A 19,132-nucleotide genomic window follows, 5' to 3' on the forward strand; every position below is an offset into this window, starting at 1 on the left:
TAAACAGTTTTGCTCAAGTTTTTACAAATAATAAACTGCAAATTATATATGCTACCTTATAAGTAGTTTTTTAATATATATATATGACTGTTTTAAAAACTATATACGAATCAAACATTCAAAAATTATGTATATCCAAGTCAATAGTCATTTAAACTTTGACCTTATAATACACGTAAAGTCGAACAGCTCACCAAGAACACCGTGGAAGCTGACGAGCAGAACGAATGAGGTCATAGCCCTAAAGAGACCGTTCAAATAAGGCCAAGACGTCGCAGGAAGCTCACTCGGTATCAGGCAGTTCTTTCCACTCAAATGTCATTTTATCCACGGCAGAATGGACAAGGTAAGCCAAAGTGGGCGGTGGTGGATAGCTGTGTGGAACGTTGACAATGTTTATGTTTTTGTTTACTACAGACATGGGTTTTTACCAGGTCACACGTAATATGTAAGCTCTACATACTTTGTTATGCAAGTTCTGAAAATATAGAATACTTATCATTTTCCGCGGCTGCCGGAGAGGGTTTGTAAGAATTTTTTGGCTTTCTACATGTCACCGGCTATGATGTAACGCTTGGCGATCAAAAAGTGTACGATGATCCGAAAGCAGGTTAACATTCATGATTTCAGGCACTCAGAAATGGGGGTAAATGGGTCCCGATTGTGTTGAGCAGTCACCGAAAGACATTTCTATCACACGACAATCATAAAATGCAAAAGAGGCCAGTCATGACGTATATTTTTATCATGATCACACTTGACGTTTGGGTCATAAAATGTGCCTTTTGTCTGAAATCTGTAGGCAGCTGTATGTTTGGCCTAAGCATGGAGGTAGTAGAGACCTCCATGGCCTAAGTAAAGACAAATGGACACAAGTATCATACGAACTGATCAGTATTGGAATAAAAAAAATAAAGCAAAAAATAGATATAATATAAAGCAAAATATATTATACTATTATTTATCTCGCTTTATATTATACCAGCTAAAACATGTTTTCCACTATAAAGTGAAAAGTTCTGAGCCCACTAATCTTGACTCTTACCGTGTATAGTCTCAGGAACCTATATTTTACATGTATAGGTATATACAGTAGGACACATACATAATATGTGTCTTCACCATATGAATAATTATAACCAAGTGGTTTAAACATAGACAAGCTTATACAAATTCCTTTAGATTTTACTTTACCTGTATAAATAGCTTTATTTTGTATTTTCTTCGGGCCTCTGTAATACTGGTTACCGGCTTGTTTTCACAATCACACAAATACCACTATCAAGGCAACATAGTACGCTGAAATTTATACTTCCTATTTATTCTGTAATGAGGTGTGTTAAACTTAGCAAACTGGAGGGGATATGTAGGCTTCCACCCTGAAAATAAGTAAAATACCTTACACATCAAAATTACTGGATTTAATGTTTAAAATATTTAATTTTAATGATGCAGGTTGCCATTTTTGGTTATGTGTAAGAATTAATTTCTCATAGGACAAATTGTTTTTGTACTTAACGTTTTGTACCATGTCTCAGTAATGTTTCATACCAAAATGACGGTAAGCATTCATTTGGGATCTTACAATCTTTTGTTCCGTTTGCCTGGTTACCATCTTACAGTAACACATCATCATGAAATGTCAGTACAATTCATGCACAAAATCAGTGGCAAGTATGTTTGTTGACCTGTGTTTTGCTGTTTACAAATACTCTGGCTAATAGTTCGCAGTTGTCATTGTCATTGCAATTGTTTAAAAAATTAACAACAGTTTACACCTCATTGCACCAGGTACCGCACACAATGAGCATTGACTGCATAAAGACAGTACAGTAGACAGACTGATGATCTTGATAAAATGTCACCTCATGTTAAGTATTCACTGTTTTGAAAGATAAGAAGCACATCAGTGGCATTATCTAGAGGGTTGTTAGGTTGGCTGGCAAGTAAAGTAAATTTACAGTTTGTCTGGATGAGATGTTCAGTTAACGTACTTTGGCATGTCAAAGGCCAAAGGTCACTGCATATTTTCTGACCAGTAACTGAAGAGGGTAGAGGGTTTAAGAGTAAAATTATATTTTTCGTTTACCAATATTGATATACATTTTGTTTTCAACAGTATTCTTTATCTTTCAAGTCTATGGGAATAAGGTTTAGCAGTGTTATACTCTTTCACAGATACAATGTTGACCTGTCAGTATTTGGGCAAGTGCTCTGCAGGCTATATTACCAAATATCAAGTTCAAAGACAAGTACACCTGTCCCACATAATTGCTACTGCTTTTACAGTAACATTTTTTGCAAAGTTCAAGTAGTGAGCGCATCTGACGAAATATCTTAAATACCTGGCTGCAAAAACAAAAATGTGATAAAATGTAGCCTCTTGGCTTCTTAAATGTTTGTACAGATTTCATTATTTCCCGTTTTGCCAAAATAAATTTGTTATGTTCTGGCTTGAATTACTGAGTACTGTCAAAACAATTTAACATCATTAAAATAAAAATCTTCAGACAGATTATATATAAATTCTTCTTTTCTGGTGATGATATTAATGTGTACCCAATTACCAATGTATCAATTAGGGATATAAATAACCAGGTGTACAATAGATAATGAGATATGGAGCAATCAAAGAGTACATCACGCAGTACAGATAGAATTTCATCACAAATTGTTCCAGTTCTCTCACATTCCACAAACCAGGGTGTGGGGCACATACTTTTTTGCAGGAAGTGTACGGCACTTGTCAAGGTTATATATAAATTGATGGGATAAATCATGCATCATCTAAAATGCTAGACTTACTGTACAATGTTTACAAGCTAAACCCCTTTCACCACTGTGGATTAACTGAATCCCATTGTTTTCGTTGGCAAAGTTGGGTCTCTGTACAGTGAAATGGGGGTGATAAGGTTGCCACTGCCACTGTGCCAGTAACGAAAAGATGAACACCCGTCAGAGAGATGAGATTAAATGAGTGTTTTTCAACAATGTGGATACAACAGTCCTACTATGGTTTTAATAGGTTTAATAGTCTATCAAGTTCATGTTCCATTGCTCTCTTGAAAAACATTCACTGTGTTGACCTATTCCTTCAGATCAATTTGGAAACTTTCATGTTTCAGTTTAGTTTACTTTGAAAGGTACACGTAGTGTACATGCACCCACCAATCATTTAAACATGATTATGTGAACAGAAGCACACAGTCTGTGCACAACTGTGTCTGGATCTGAAATGTAGTCTGGCAGAGCACAATGTCAGTCCAGCATAATACATTCCATAGTTAGCATTACTCATTCTGTAATCAAGCATAACAATCAAGAAGCTAACTATGGCATACTTTGCAATCCAGCACATAACATTCCATTTCTTCCTTTATCAATTTCAGTTCCCTCGTTATATCTGCAAAATCTTTCCAACTTCCATATCATGTACAAATGTGTTTGCAAATGTTTTGCAGCAGCGGCACACACGCTGCAGATGCAGACCCGGAACATTTTAATCATTATGATTTTCTGTTTCATATGACACTGTAGGACTGAAACCCAGTGATGCACTGTAGCTGCTCTGATGAAGAATGGTGTGGTTTCATTGACTAATAGTAGTTTTGTGTTGGCTGAGAACATTCAGAGAACAACAACGTAAACCTTGCTCATCATGAAGGATTGCTTAACTTAACCTGTGCGAGGAAAGCAAAGGCAATCACGATGGGACAAACACTTAAGAAAGTTAGAAGCGATCAAACCGGAAATCTAACCTTGACCTTCCGGCGGAGAACAATCTTTGAGGAGTTGGAAGAGCGATTTCCAGATCTGACGGAATTGCCACCGGAATTAGGTCTTATTGTACTCTCCAATCTGAGTGCCACGGATCTGTGCTTGGCAGCATGTGTCAATCAGTTCTGGGCATCTTTGGCCAATGATGAAATGCTGTGGAATGGGTGAGTATACATTGTGTTTTGAACCCAAAGTATTTTGGCCCTGTATTTCTGCATTTTTGTAGCTCTGATCGTCCTGATCCAGAAGAAATTATAAGGGTCTGTGAGCCTCAAAAAGGCATTGCTTTACCAAAGATGATAGTGGCTATGTGTAGAGATTGCAAAAATTATTACAATTCTAATATTCAGAGCTAAGGATTTGGTTATTTATTTCTGCAGGCAAATCCTTGTCACAAGGAATTTAAGACAGACAGTACATGAGAGATGGAACTCCTAAATGTAAAAATGTAAAGGTTCCTGAGGGATCTGTAGAATAATAAGTTCACTATAAAGGTAGCAAATTTGTTGGTGGTTTGCACGCAGCTCTACAAAATGACAGCCTAAAAGAAAAAAATGTACCATAAACAGGTTTTGTGGTATTAATGATTTGATGTTCAGTGAAAATAGTAAACAGAAAAAATCACATATTTAGTCAGACTTACAACTCAGATTGCAGTATATCTTTATTTTGCAAGTTTTGGAAAATGTGAACAATTGGTGTGGTATATCATTTCCTCATAACAGAACATGAGGTACATGTGATTGGGATGAAAACGAGGAAACACTTCTGCTTTGACAGAGAAACAAAACAAAGAGCAAGAAAAGAGACGTCAGCAAATACACAGGGTATGATTTGGGCCCACCAATGATGGAATCAACATAATCCTAGGGGGAACCTTGCTTCACAGTGCTATCAAAGACCCCCAAGAATAACCATGTTGTTTTCATGAGGAGGGCTGGGCCCGTGATTTTCCAGGAACACCAAACCTTTGCAGTAGGAAAATCATCATTATGTTGACAGAATAATATTGTTCAATTGATGGCCAACATGGGCATGGAACGTCCTTCTGTTGCACAAACTTAAGAAAATGAAAGTTTCAGTATTGCTTTGAGTTTCTTTTATTGAACCACAAAGTTTTATTTTTCCCAGTTTTCAGTCCAAAGACAAGTAGGCCACCTTGCCTGTCAAAACATGAATTTTAATCTGGCACCAGAATCTGTACATATCGTGAACATCTGTTTTTATATGCAAATTAATGGCAAAGGTTGATCTGTGGTAATGTAAAGCATACTATGAATGAAACAGGTATATGTTGATCTGCCTGTAAAGTACACAATGATGAGATATGTAAGACATGTCTAGGTTATCTTTCAATTTGGTTGCAGATTTGAATTTTAAAATTGAAATTACAAGACAGTGGGTACATTATTCATACAAAGATGTGTATCCAATTAATGATGAAGAGGATCAAATATTAAATGTAAATCTCGCCCATTTAAGTCCAAAGCTTGATTTTTTTTCTCAGTATATGTCCATCCACATCTACAACCATCATGTCTGTCATGGCCAGGAAGGCATGTTGTTTAAAGTGTGTGAAACAAGTTACCATAGGAACAAGAAATTACCATGGTAACAATCAGTGTGACTACATGATGAAGCAGATATCTTCCCACAGCAACACAGTTATGTATGTGACTTGGCTTAAACCTTGGTAAAAACATATTAAGGGACAAGTTGTTTACGGTGTACTTCCAAAACAAATTCTTTTGTTGGCCTGGATGGATTTGACACTCTGATAGTGAAGACTAATTGAGAAATGATATCATTAGGAATATGTAGGTCAGACATGGAATGCAAAGCAGTATCCAGCTGAGGTCAAAGGTTACATGTGAATGGGAATTGTAATTCTGCAGTATCAGCTTGGTTTGCAATATGATTCTATTTCCATCTGAAAATAATCCATCATAATTTCTAACTATTTACAACAAAAGCATGAAGGACCTATAAATCTTGTACTTATGCACAAAAATATTTAAACCTGTATGTTTTATATATAGATTGAGTAAAGCTAGAAATTTCCTGGCCAAGCTCGATTGTGGTATTTTAAAATTGCAATCTATTTCCCGGACTGGCAGTAATGTCAGTATTTGAAAAACAATTTGTGTTCATTTAGGTTATACTCCATGAAATCATACAATATGTGACATGTCATTTTTCAAATTGTAGAATTTATTATTGGAACATACATGTATATGATGTGGTATTAAATTAATATGTAAAATTCATCAAAATGGAAACAGTGATGGTTTCATGTTGAATATATTGTATTGTCAATGATATTGAAAGCCTCTCATATAAATTGAAAAATCCATGTGCATTTAGCAGCAAATCCAAGATAACCATTTAGGCTGCAAATATTTAGATATTATTCATGCCCTGTAATGTATCAGGCCATATAGGGTGACATCAAGCAGCTGTAATGACAAGATTTTATGATGGGATTATGTTACATTTCAGTAGTCATTTATCATTTGTAGGATACTTTTAAAAATTGAAAGCACTTCACAAATCCCAAACAAACATATTTTTCAATTATTCATTGTCTTATATAAATACAGTAAAGGCCAGTGTGGAGTTGTTTTGAAAACAAAACGAAATTATGATATAATTTTGTTTGTTTCTCATTTTCCACTTTATTCTGATGATGAAGCCTAAAAAAAAATACAAAGACAGTAATCTCGAGAATTTTTGGGCTTTGAAATTATTATCAATGTAGAACATACACATGAATCTAGTCAATGATGAAATGTACTCAAGGCGAAGCCAGTTTTACATCTTTAGGAAGAACACTATTAACTGCACCAGTTTAGGAAAATAGTTTTTCATCAGTGAATAAAAACATGGTTTTCAACCCAGCAGGTTTTCACAACATGGATGTTGTATCAATTTCTGAAGAAATGGACCACACTGCAAATCTTTCTGAATCCGGCTTCTGAACACATGATGTATAATATAAACTTATTCAGTCGTCAATTTCTTCCCCTACAGACTTTGCCGAGCCACGTGGGGCAGTGTGTCAGCTTACAGACACAGAGATGATTCTTCCTTCTCATACAGAAAACTCTACCTAGAGTTAGATGAAGGCACTCTCACCTTCAATGCTGATCCCAGACTGGTAAGGCATTCATTATTCAGTATTATTTAACATCATGAAGTGATAGTTTGTCTTATGTTCTGATGTCCTCAGGCTGGTGAAAATCAGATCAAAAATCTCTTTTGAAGACAGCAGCTTTTATCTATCACACTATATGTCATGAAATATGCATACTGTGGCATTTATACCGTTCAATGAGTACTTTACTTGTAATATGGAAGCCTGTTATCATTTGCCACTGTCCTTTATTGCCACTTAATTGCCATGGTTGCATTTTATGACCAGGACTAAGTTCGTTCATACTGTAGATCAAATGTTTTTCCATGCTCTCTTGATGCATGATTGTCATAATAGAGCCATACAAGCTATCTTGAGTTCAATGATTACAGGGTATACCTTTCCTAATGTCTGTTTTACACATGTAAATATCCTAGTTGACATTTAGCATTCAGACTTTGCATGGTTCAGAGCGATAAGACCTCTCTTTCAGTATGTCATTGTATGGCTAATGCTGACTTTATTTCTTCCGGTTCCACGTACATATTGCAAGCTAAACAAACCAATAGTAGTTTCAATTTGGCTGATTTGTTTAATCAGTGTTTGTTATACAGCCCTAGATTCAAACTGCCTAGCAACAAGCCTGGATACAACTGTACGTCCAATTTACATAGTCATACACATAATAGATAGTCAAGCACCCTTGCTCAGGAACATCTATATAAATAACCAACAGCTCATCAGTAATATGTCTCATGGGATGGAATATTTGCTATTGTGTTTGTCAGACCTCAAAAACAAAACACTGGGTGACAGCTAGCTTCTGACTGCGTAAATAACCTATTTTCCACCAGGCTGTGGCCTGTCCCCCTTGTTTACAGTCAGTCTGATGGACCTTAATACAGGGACATAGGGATGAAAGGCTTAGGTACATATCATAGTGGCACTGCATTGATCCAGCAATCAGGCTATGTATTTCAATATACATATATATCAAAAATGAGCTATTATATCTGTTCATTTGAAGCAGAGTGTTTAATGTACATAGCTTACTGGCCTTCTCCCCTCAGAGCCAGACAATCATGTTGTTTTTATTAGGGTCACATAAATTTCCATAAATATCATTTTGCTGATTAATTACATAATTACTCTATCAAATGATAAATGCTTTTTTGTTTTCAGCGCATTATGTTTTTCCAGTGTACATGTACATTAAATGTCAGATACATTCACAAAAACCATTGTCGACCTTTAAATGAGGTAGAAAAAAATTCTAAAACGATAGTAAAACAAGTTGTACATCACAGTGTGTGTGAATTTTAATGCTGCCTTGAATTCTGTCACTACAGTGGAATTACCTACTTAATATGACATAATGGCCCCAGCTGCATGCAACATGGAGAGCCTCTCTTACTACAATGTAACTATAACATTGATCACAGGCCATTTCCGTTTCACCAAGACCTGGCTAGGTCACAGAGATTTGCTGGTTAAAAACAGAGTTCATGATCCGGACTCAGTGACTGTTCGAGGAATGTTAAAGGTCTGGTGAAATGCCCATGTTGCAAAATCACAAAAATACAGTTGATGGTCTATAAAACAGTTGCATTCATTTCTTTTTTCGTTTAGCGCGCGTGATTATGAAATATGGCAAAAGAAAATGCAATGTGGGCGTGTCCCCCGAGCCTCTCCAGTCGACTTTTTTTCGGCTTTCCGAAGTTTGCCCGACGTCGTATCTCATAACGGGAAGTGAAGTATTTCACACCTCCATAAGCTCCCGACGGGGGGTAACTTCAAGGGTTTCCGCTTACATGATCAGGACAGTGTCCTCCTTCACTTTGGGAAGACGTTGTTCTTTTGGTGGCTGTGACAGCGGCAAGAATATGAACGGCTCAACTGTAAACTTTTTAAAGTTCCCGTCAAGTGTGGAGTGTTTGAACCATAATGTGCTTGTCTCGGCTGGTTCGTACGATCGGCCACGGTCCCTCGGCTGAGCCTGCCTCGCTACTCGCTACACAGAAGTTGGGACCGCAATGCAAGTCAACTGCATGAACACCAACACTGAACGTTGTGACTGCCATTAAAATGCACTAGTCTACAACACGGAACGTCGTGACCGCAATGCAAATCGACAGTAAAAAACGTAAATGGGACCGTGATTAAAATGCACTACAACTACGACACGGAAGGTTGGAACCACGATGCAAATCAGCTGCATGAACAGCAACACTGAACGTTGAGACTACCATTAAAAACGAACAACAACACGGAACGTAGAGATCATGATACAAATCATGGAGGTAGAGTCCTCCATGATACAAATCGACAGCAACACGGAACGCGTCAAGGTCCTTGAACGCGTCGTTGGGACGGCTATTACTGAGGCTAAATTGAAGAACAACGGGGAATACCGGACCACGAGGAACGCGATGCAACTCGACCACAACATGGAATGTTTAAGACCGTGATTAAAATGCACAACACAGAACATCTAGACCGCAATCAGTGTAAATCAACTATAACACCGAACCTTGTTGCCTCGATTAAAATGCGTATGTCTGCTATGTATAGCAAAAGTTTCAATTCTCGCGAGCGAGCGTTCCTATGCCCGCTGTACACTGTACCAAAATGACGTCAAATTTATCACAAGGGCTCGATTTTGTGTGTTTAAGTTTCAATTCTCGGGAGAGCCATTTATGCATGCTGTACACTAGACTAGATGACGTCAAATCTCTCGCGAGACTTGGCTCGATTGCAAATACATACGACGCGACGAAAGAACGCAATAATACGGAAGTAGACACAGTTTTTGCGAATCGCCGAGAGGAGAGAGAAGCGCAGATTAAACAAAAGACTAAAAAACACACGTTTTTTCTTTATTTACCATATTTTTTAAACAAAAATCAGTTTCGCCACTGTGGCAAATTAGGATCGATTTTTTTCGCCACTTCGGATTTCGATTCGCATTGGCGAACGTGGCGAATGGGCAGCGCGAAGCCTGTTTTGTTAGCGGATACCGGGCAGAGATAAGGCGGCGTTGGACCGCTATTCGATGTAAATGAACACACCTGTGACGTCACAGACGGCCAACCTTGACTCCCGCTGAGGGCGTGACCTGAGTGCGCAAAATGACCCCATGAAAGCCGCGCATAGAAATATCAAAAAAATTAACACTTGCGCGTACTTTTAGGTTGCAATTTTGTTGCGAGTGTAATAGTATTGACCTCCTGGAAGATATTCTGTCACACGACCGGGACCATTTCACCAGACCTTTAAAACAACAGTCTACAGACAAATTGTGAAATTTTCAGAAGCTGGACATGGTAGTATAATCATTGTATGACTCAAATGCAAACTATGCCTGTACAAGGGTCAGTTTGTATATTACCAGTCTTGCAAACAACATCAATCTTTCACTGATAGCTGAACAAGACACATAATATGTACTCACTTATCGACTCAATTCAATATTTGTTTTTGTAACTGCTCGACAGTTGTTACACTTTCCAAACACTGATAGTACAGCTGTGATATCAATCATAGTGATAGTGATTTTATAAATTTCACATTTTCAGTTTTTACATTGTAGGGTATGTTGCTATGGAGATGGAGATGACATTAATATTGGTTATACATACTTCAATACTTGAATATGTGACTACTATTGAAATTGTTGACATGAGTAATTTATAATTTATACCTGTGTTACAGCTAATTGCAAATTTCAGTAATGGAAATGTGTTTGTTCATATTTGCAACCGCTGTGACTCCTTTCATCTTTTAATGTGCCTGTCACTCAAGAAACTTCTCTTTTATCCTAGAAAATGTTATATATTACATTTACTGGTATATCTATCTATCTTTTTTCTACTTTCTATCTATTTATGTACAGTATTGGATATACATATATATATATATATATATATATATATATATATATATATATATATATATATATATATATATATATATATATATATATATATATATATATATATATATATATATATATATATATATATATATATATATATACATTTTAGATGTTATAGAGATAGATATGGCTATTAAGTAAAGAAGACAGATGGATAGATAGATAGATATAATGTAGTATATTCATACAAACATACTCACACACATTCACCTGTACCTTGTTTTCCCAAAATGCTAATGCATTATGTCTACCAGTGCATTACTATAGCTCCCCATCACTATCATCTGTGAAGAACTGTTCTCCTTGCTGTAATATCCAAGTATCAAGTACGGATGTTTGGATGCAGCATACAAAGTTATCCATTGCCTGTTACTACTTTATGACAGAAATCTCACCTTTTCCTATTTTTCTCTACCAATCTGCTGAGTCACTGCAGTTGTAAATAAAGCACTTATGGCATTCCTACATCTATGCAAGTTGTTCAGTGATTCATTTATTCAATTATTCCAGGGAATACAGTATCTTATTAACAAGGAAATTCTTGACAACACTCCGAGGGCCATTGCTCACTTCATTCACACTACCAACAGGTTGGACAGGAGACAGGTCCGGAAATTTGTCAGTCAAAGGTGAAGTGAGAATCTTTCTATCATTTCAGATTTGTACCTGAAGTAAACAATCAGCAACCCTGATGAAATATGACTTCTGCACCAAAATTTATTATACATTTTCAATTCTATGAGTGTTAAAAGTTTCAGAAGATGTATCCATCAGCATTGCTTTAATCTACCCGTCCTTCACTTGTTTCTTGAGTTTGGTGGAGTGCAGGTTCTTTTTCTGTCCCTAAATTAAATGAAGGCGCTATAGCTGGAACTTTTGATGATTTTTTCATTATTTTAATTGTACAAAATAGCCCATTTTCGTCTTCTATAGTAGCCAAAATAGGTTGAAACAAAATATCAGTGCCAACAAACACATTGTATACAATATGCAATGTATCATTGACAAATGAAATGCAAGTCCTACCCTACTAAAATATTCAGTCATCAACCAAGTGATATAGGACATCGCAGACTGTGTAAATAAGTTGAAAAAGAGACATTTCAACATAATTTTTAAAGCAAACCACGAAACTGCCTCTTCTACACACAGAATAAAAAGCAAGAAAATACGTCAAAAGTAACCAGCAAATTTAGCTTTCAGTTTACCCTCATTGAAACTTTCCTTTTGATCTTTTTCAGACGGGATGTTCTTGATGAGCTGATAAGTTTACACAACTATGCAAACAAGTTTTTGGCCAATGCACTGCGGCAGTTCTTTTCAAACATTGATGCCCCGAAACAGCGAGGTGACGAGTTGCAGGCTCTCATCGAGAAGTTTGCATCAAGATTCATCATATGCAATCCAGAATGTGGTCTCAATGAAGGTAAGGCACTCATCTGCTATAGCCACTAAATAAATAATACTACTGGCTTTTATTAACCTAAGATATTCCCAGAAGTCCCAGTATATGTGGATACGGTATGGTATACGTGGAATTTAACGGGTGCTCAAAAATACATTGTTTGGGAATGTGATGCAAAGAGTGTAATTTCATTTGATGAGCCAAATTCCCTCTACCCTACTTTAATAATTTGGAAGACTCTAACTAATAATGCTTAAAATTTTTGCAGTTGATCAATATGATGATACTTATTGTTTTGCTAATCTGTGATTGACGGTCAGACTAACTCATAGTGGGGACTGTGTCTTTACGGTGAAAGTTTGTAGATCAGAGGGTACATACATTTTCGTCATCAGCAATGTCACAAATGATAAATGGGCTTCCTACACACAATATTTTGCCTGAAAATTATGGTATTTTTAACATCTTGGCACTTTATCGGGAACCATAGAGTACCTGTGCTAGTGTCAGGGCCTGTGTGAATGTGCGTGTAAACCACGGATGTGTGCAGGAAATCAGTATCATGTCGAACTTAGAAAATGTGTGTAGGTTTTTTTTGCCAAATTTCGTGCTTGGATTGGTTTGGGTTGCTCACAGAGTTAAAGAAAGTTAAAGGGACGGCAATTTTGTATTGCAATCATTTGATAACTACTGTTGATCTCCTGTATTGTGCATTGTAGCTGATCTGAAAGGCTGCAAAGAACAGCAGAGAAGATTTTATTTTTTTAAATTTTGAAGAAGTGACACATTCTTCTGCAAAGTTACTGGAAATGGGAGATTAAGGTGCATCTATGAATACTAAATCTATCATAAATAATAAAAATGTTCCTTGTAATTAATGTTGGGATTTTAATGTTAATGAATTACATATTTTATTTTATTTTATTTTATCTATTTATGGTTCTAAAATTACCTTCATCCTTGCATATTTGTGTGTATGAAAAATGTTTTCTGCAAAATGTACTCCCTTTTGTTTTTCATTCACTTGTTTTGAAAATGCTGGAATGCATACATTTCTATGATATACTGGCCAGGCTGTAATATTAATGACAGCAAGTACACTGAATATTTGCTCTGTCTTTCACAGAAACGATCTACGTGCTGTGTTACTCTCTGCTGCTGCTGTCCATCGACCTGACCAGTCCACATGTGAAAAACAAGATGTCCAAACGGGAATTCATCCGAAATGTGCGACAGGCCACAATGCGTGTGGACGATGAACTCTCAGGTCATCTCTATGACAACATCTATTTGGTGGGTCATATCGCACCACAGAAGTGGTGAAACATCAACTCTGCATAAATGTGACAGTGAAAAGACGACACTCACAACTGCAAGGATGTGCCAAAAAAAATGATGATGATTACAGACTCTGCCAGGTTTATGCTGGGTAGTAGACACATACTGTGCATAACTCTGTCTTTACAACTGATCTGCTGTACAAACACTAATTGTCCAGTGCTGGCATATTTTATATTTTCCCCGAAAAGTACCTTTACACCAGAGTTGGTCCTTGGTCCAAGTCAGCTGTCACTCTTTCAGTGAAATTAAAACTTGTTGCAATATTGTCCATATTTTGAAAACCTGTGAAATTTTGTTTTTCCTAATGTGCAAAATATGACATCCTTGTCATATCATTTGTATATGAAGTTGGTAGTAATATGCGATAATGCTTGAGATGCAATCTTATGTGACCAAATAAGGTGTAACTGTTTCTGAAACAATAGCTATATAATATTGAGCCAAGTCAGACGAGGACATAGCCACACAATTGGCTGACTTGGTAGCAGTTTACGTATCATTTTCTCATATATATTCCACTTCTCCATGTTACCATCCAATAAGTCAAAACTACCCTCCATTGTCACACAGGTGATGTATACACCTTGATATTATTAATCCATAAATCAAAAGTTTCTTTTGACTTGTGAATGTAAAACTGACATAGCCTTGTTCTGTCAGTGTAATGTGAATATGAATACCCTTTGTGTTCTACAGATTCACAGACCTTCACCGCCAAAAATAGCTTCTAAAGCTTGACTCATTGTGTGATTTGAGTTAGGAATGTTCTTTCTTGCATTTCTCTGTTTGTGATCCCTGGGATAAAGCATCAATGCCTTTTTGTTTTGCAAAGCTGTTTGTCATCATGTAGATCTCAGGAACAAATCCAAACACAGGTATTTTTGTCAATTCCTGCTGTGTGTGTCCAAAATTATGTCAGTAATAGCCATCAAAGTTCATCTTAATTTAATGGAAAAAGTTTGACAGTACAGTATAGTCCAAAATGTAAAGGTGACGGGAATGAAAATATTGTTTCAGGTACTTTATGCCTATGGTGATATGAGTAAAGCACAGCCTACACAAACCAAACTATATTGTTCAAGCAGGCACTGGCCTTTTTTTCAGCTGTTTTATTTTATACTACAGGATGCTGATTGTGTTTGGCCTCCAACAGTAGGGCTCACTTAAAATGTGATTTAATAATTGGAAAACTTCACAGAAACACAAAATAATGATGATGGAGATCACCATCAGATATGCAAGTCAGTAAACAAATGTTCTCACAATTTATCTGCCTCAGTGCACTATAAAAGTAATGTTTGACACTCAGTATCCCATCCAGTGACATCCTTTTAGTTCATGGTTGATTTAGAGATGGAATACGATATTTTTCAACGTACAGAAAAAGTACCACAAGCAGTTACTTTGTCCACAGAGGAATATGGCAATAGAGATGCAGAACTCCAGGCGACTGTAGCTTATTGCATTGACAGGTGTAATGACTTGTAAATCAAAAGTAAGCCACAGCTCTGTTTACGATGTCATGTTTACTCATTGTCTGAGTCTGCATTGAAATCTGTGTGTTTATCTGCACTCACTGTAATGCGGATGAAACACGGCATCAGCCTGCATGAAATTGTCCACCTCCACATGGTAATCACATAGTCTTGTCTGATTCTGATCTTTATGCTCTACGACTATAGGCCAAGACTTTCATGATGTGTGCAATTGCCAGCATTGGTACAGCAATATATGAAAAAGAGAGAGAATTTTTTAACACAAAATATCAAATTTTTTGTTTTTGAAACCACAGTTCTATCACCTTTCTGATTCTTCAACAATGAGATATATTTTTCCCGACACTGAACAGTGTATAGATATGGTTTTGAATTGGGCTGTAAAGTACAATCTTCACCCTTGTTCTGATTATGTACAACACTCCCTCCCTTCTCCAAGCACTTATAACTATGGGATTTAGCTCCAGTTTTGCCGTTGAAATGTAAAGCTAGTATTGACTGGTGACTGAGGTAGTTGTTTTAGACTTGCTTGACTCATAAACTTTGACTGACAGAACTTTCCACAGTTTGATCATCCTGTTCCTTGTATACCATAATACTTATAACATCGGTGTGGTAGCTAGAATAAATTCAACATATCACTGAGAGGTACATTGTATATCTATCACATCACAAAGAATTATTCATAGGAGTCATTCGCTTGAGAATTTGCCATTTACAAAAAACTAACTTTTTTTATTATAATGATACATAGAATATTTTTTAACTGTTACAAAGAAAGCTCTGACAATATAATTATTTATTGATGGGAAAGTAGCCTTCTCAAATTGTTGTGATGGGTCACTTGGTCTTGACTTCTAGTATCATTTTACATGTTTCCGTTCTATAGTTCAAGCAGTTTAGTGTCTTTGTCATTTAGCGGCAACCCTCTATGTTCTGCTGGACAGCTGTTTGGAGTTGTCTAGTCTAGGTTGTTATTTGCATTGTGTTTTGATAAATGTGACTAGTGTAGATGCATTTCAACCATGCAATAGCTGCAATGTGAAAATGTACCTATAAAATTAGCACTGGTATGGAATGTGTTGTACTTCCTTCAACAAATCCCTCATATCTGATTGGTTTAACAGTGTCAGCTGATCATGATCAACCAATGGGAGAGAACAACACATTGATCACAATGTTATACAGAGATTTTAAGTGGTTGGACATTATAAAGAACAAATTAAAATGGACCAGAGAAGGACAGTACATTTATTTATTAAAATAAAAACCAAACTCTTTTCTATCAGTGTTGGTAGTCTATTACCTTAGGCGCTTTAAATAAAATTCTTTGTTTGTTGTCTTCGTGCTGGTAGGTTTTAAGAGAAAATTATGAAAACAAACACGATGTTAACACTACTATAAATAAAAATGTTTTTCCATAAGAACCCAAGTAGAAATTGAGCTTATGTTAATACACTGGTGTTTTTTATTTGTCTGTGTTTGTTTTTTTCCTTTGTAGGTTTTTTCAAAAATCCAAGGACGGCAAACAAAGAATTTTCTTTAAATGGCCTTATGAGAGTAATCAAATGTTGAGATAATTCACAAAACCAGCCTTGATTTTGTTCATCTCACAATGGGGTTGTGAAGTTTGTAACATTTTGAACAATATAGTTCATATTCTATCTTTTCATAGACAGTTAAAAACAATGTGTGTCTAAGGTTTTGTTTAATCTTTACAAAACTGATCATTTTAGCACTTGTTGGAAATTCAGAACACATTTTTGGCATTTGTTATTTCAGCAATGAGTGTGTTCCAATGCATCACTATACATATTGTCAATCCTCGATTGCTCTATTTTGTATGATATCAAAATTTGTAAATATTGGCTGTACATGAAATTCAAATGAAATATTTGCTAGTGTTTACTGATTTAAAGCAAATAGTTCAAAAAGTTAACTGTGAATAGCATCTTGCAAAGTATATTAATTTTTTTTTATGTGATACTTTCTATGCTTTTACGTGCATGTTGTTTCTATGGTTGTGTATAGCACTTGATTTACATGCTCAATAAAGCTATAATTATTTATAAGTAATTTTGAATACGTTGTCAGTGTATTGCTAGCTTTTTGACAAGGCTTACCAGCCATCATTGTCTCTTTGATAATGAATATAGTCATGGACACATCCACTGAAATGTTACATATTGATATGTAACGTTGGCCCATTGATATTATCAGTGTTTCATGGCATGTAATCAGAGCTAATGACATTTGAAGGAATGTCTGCATTTTCTGTATTTCAAAACCCTAATCTGCATTGATGTTGAGAAATTCTAGATCCGCATCAACCAATGACATCTCAGTGATCAAGCAAGTGAGAAATCATTTCAAGTATGTTGAGTATTTGACAAGAATTTGTCTTAGTTCGGTAGTTCATAGGTCAGAAAGTAGTGGGTTTACCAGCCTCACGCCCATACCATTCAGTTGACACTGGTCAGAAGACGACAATGTTCAGTTAGGATATAGCATGATAAGGATCTTAGCACTATGGGAATTGTACAGTACATGCACAATGGCCTGTGTGTACAACTTAAAAACCCATTGTGACTAGACAAAGTATCTAGATTTTAGAACACAAGGGTAATTTTCAAAGGCCAAACTCCGATTTCAAATGACCAACTTCTCTTTTTGTTGACATGCTTCTTAGTTGACAGGTTCAACTTCATGGCATCCCTGATACAAACAGGCCACTTAACACATATGGTTAATTATGCATCTATTTCATTATAATAAGTGACAATTTTCAGATTGACAGTTACAGTAACTCAATGTCCCGCCAGTGTTGTGTGATGTACCATGCATTAATATGTACAATGAGGTTCAGATACAGCAGTGGTCATGCTGCAGGGGATTATATTCTTATATGCTTAGTACCATGTACTTTACTGCAAGATTAGTGTCAGCATGCCCCCTCATCAAGTTAGTTAATCCTGTAGCTTGGCTTAGGTGTTTTAAAGCAGATATAGCTGGGAGACTGTACTGCATAGCAAATCTACTGTGCATGTCCGTTACAGACAATTCAATTCATCCTCAGGTAATTCCTCCAGAGTCAATTGCCCATCACACATCCTGAAATGCAACCACTGTGACAATATTCCATTCAATGGTTTATTGCGGCCATAACCTTACGTTAATGTATTTCAAAATCTCCTCAGTTCCCAGCTGTGTGCTGGATGTGATGGATGAACAAAATCTGTTTACAGACATTGTGCGCACTGAGCTAGCAACTGTTACACTACATCCCAATATGTTACCCAGGTATCGGAAATCCTAGGGCAAAATATCTGGTGTACCATTAATAATGGAATTAAATGATATCAGGAAATTTTAATAAATAGAAACAAAAAATAAATGTGTTTCATGGTTGAGAGATGACTAGCACTGTCTGCACATCGTTTACAGAGACTTAACCTTTTCACCACCATGGTTTGTCCCAAATCCATCGTTTTCTATGGTAAAGTTGGACCTGTACACAGGGAACTGGGGGTGAAAGGGTTAATATTGTTCCAAGTTGAGATCACACTTTCAAATCCGTTGCAACCTGGAAGATGAAAATTATGATGTAGAGGGCCGGCTAGGTCAGCTATCCCATGATTAATAAATGGTATACCCTTCAACTCCCCATGCCCTGCAATTATTATTGGCCTCCATTTGAGCTAAATGTCAAGCAATACAGTACAAAGGAACATGTCAAAGGTAAATTTGAGCGTGTCAAAACAAACACTTTCTAAATCATGCCTGGATGGTTATTTCCTTTCATTTCTTGGATAGATTGGTTTGGCAAAATAATCTTATAGCTCTTCAATGTGAAGAAAAATTTGTTGGTTGATGCAGTGTTACAGATGCAATATGATAGTTCCCAACATTGATAAATGGTAAATACAAATATGAGAGAGAGAGAGAGAGAGAGAGAGAGAGAGAGAGAGAGAAAATCAGGGTTTGAGCTCATTACAGTATGAAGATGGCCCATACTGTTGACATGCATAAGGTTAGCCTACTTCCTG

At 36.4% G+C, this 19,132-nt stretch overlaps 1 protein-coding gene across 2 annotated transcripts; it reads left to right on the top strand.

Annotated features, from left to right (window-relative positions):
- The first annotated feature begins 161 nt into the window (after nucleotides 1-161).
- LOC139131771 (F-box only protein 8-like) lies at nucleotides 162-17,162 on the top strand. 2 transcript variants are annotated; one of them, XM_070698034.1, is made up of 7 exons: nucleotides 174-346; nucleotides 3,538-3,941; nucleotides 6,808-6,934; nucleotides 11,355-11,473; nucleotides 12,086-12,270; nucleotides 12,969-13,071; nucleotides 13,376-13,515. In XM_070698034.1, exons 2-6 carry the CDS (start codon nucleotides 3,709-3,711, stop codon nucleotides 13,022-13,024), a joined length of 720 nt encoding a protein of 239 aa, XP_070554135.1. In that variant the 5' UTR covers nucleotides 174-346; nucleotides 3,538-3,708; the 3' UTR covers nucleotides 13,025-13,071; nucleotides 13,376-13,515. The 2 variants fall into 2 exon arrangements, with proteins under 2 accessions (XP_070554134.1, XP_070554135.1); XM_070698033.1 differs by lacking the exon at nucleotides 12,969-13,071 and having other exon boundaries at nucleotides 162-346; nucleotides 13,376-17,162.
- Nucleotides 17,163-19,132: the final 1,970 nt, after the last annotated feature.

The sequence above is a fragment of the Ptychodera flava genome, chromosome 4 (assembly GCF_041260155.1).
Source record: "Ptychodera flava strain L36383 chromosome 4, AS_Pfla_20210202, whole genome shotgun sequence".
NCBI lineage: Eukaryota > Metazoa > Hemichordata > Enteropneusta > Ptychoderidae > Ptychodera > Ptychodera flava.

Bases quoted from the DNA above. Each gene is read 5' to 3' on its own strand.
- LOC139131771 (XM_070698033.1), top strand. From the start codon at position 3,709: ATGGGACAAACACTTAAGAAAGTTAGAAGCGATCAAACCGGAAATCTA. The intron at 6,935-11,354 runs GTAAGGCATTCA...CAATTATTCCAG, and splicing joins TCAATGCTGATCCCAGACTG to GGAATACAGTATCTTATTAA. The intron at 12,271-13,375 runs GTAAGGCACTCA...TGTCTTTCACAG, and splicing joins AGAATGTGGTCTCAATGAAG to AAACGATCTACGTGCTGTGT.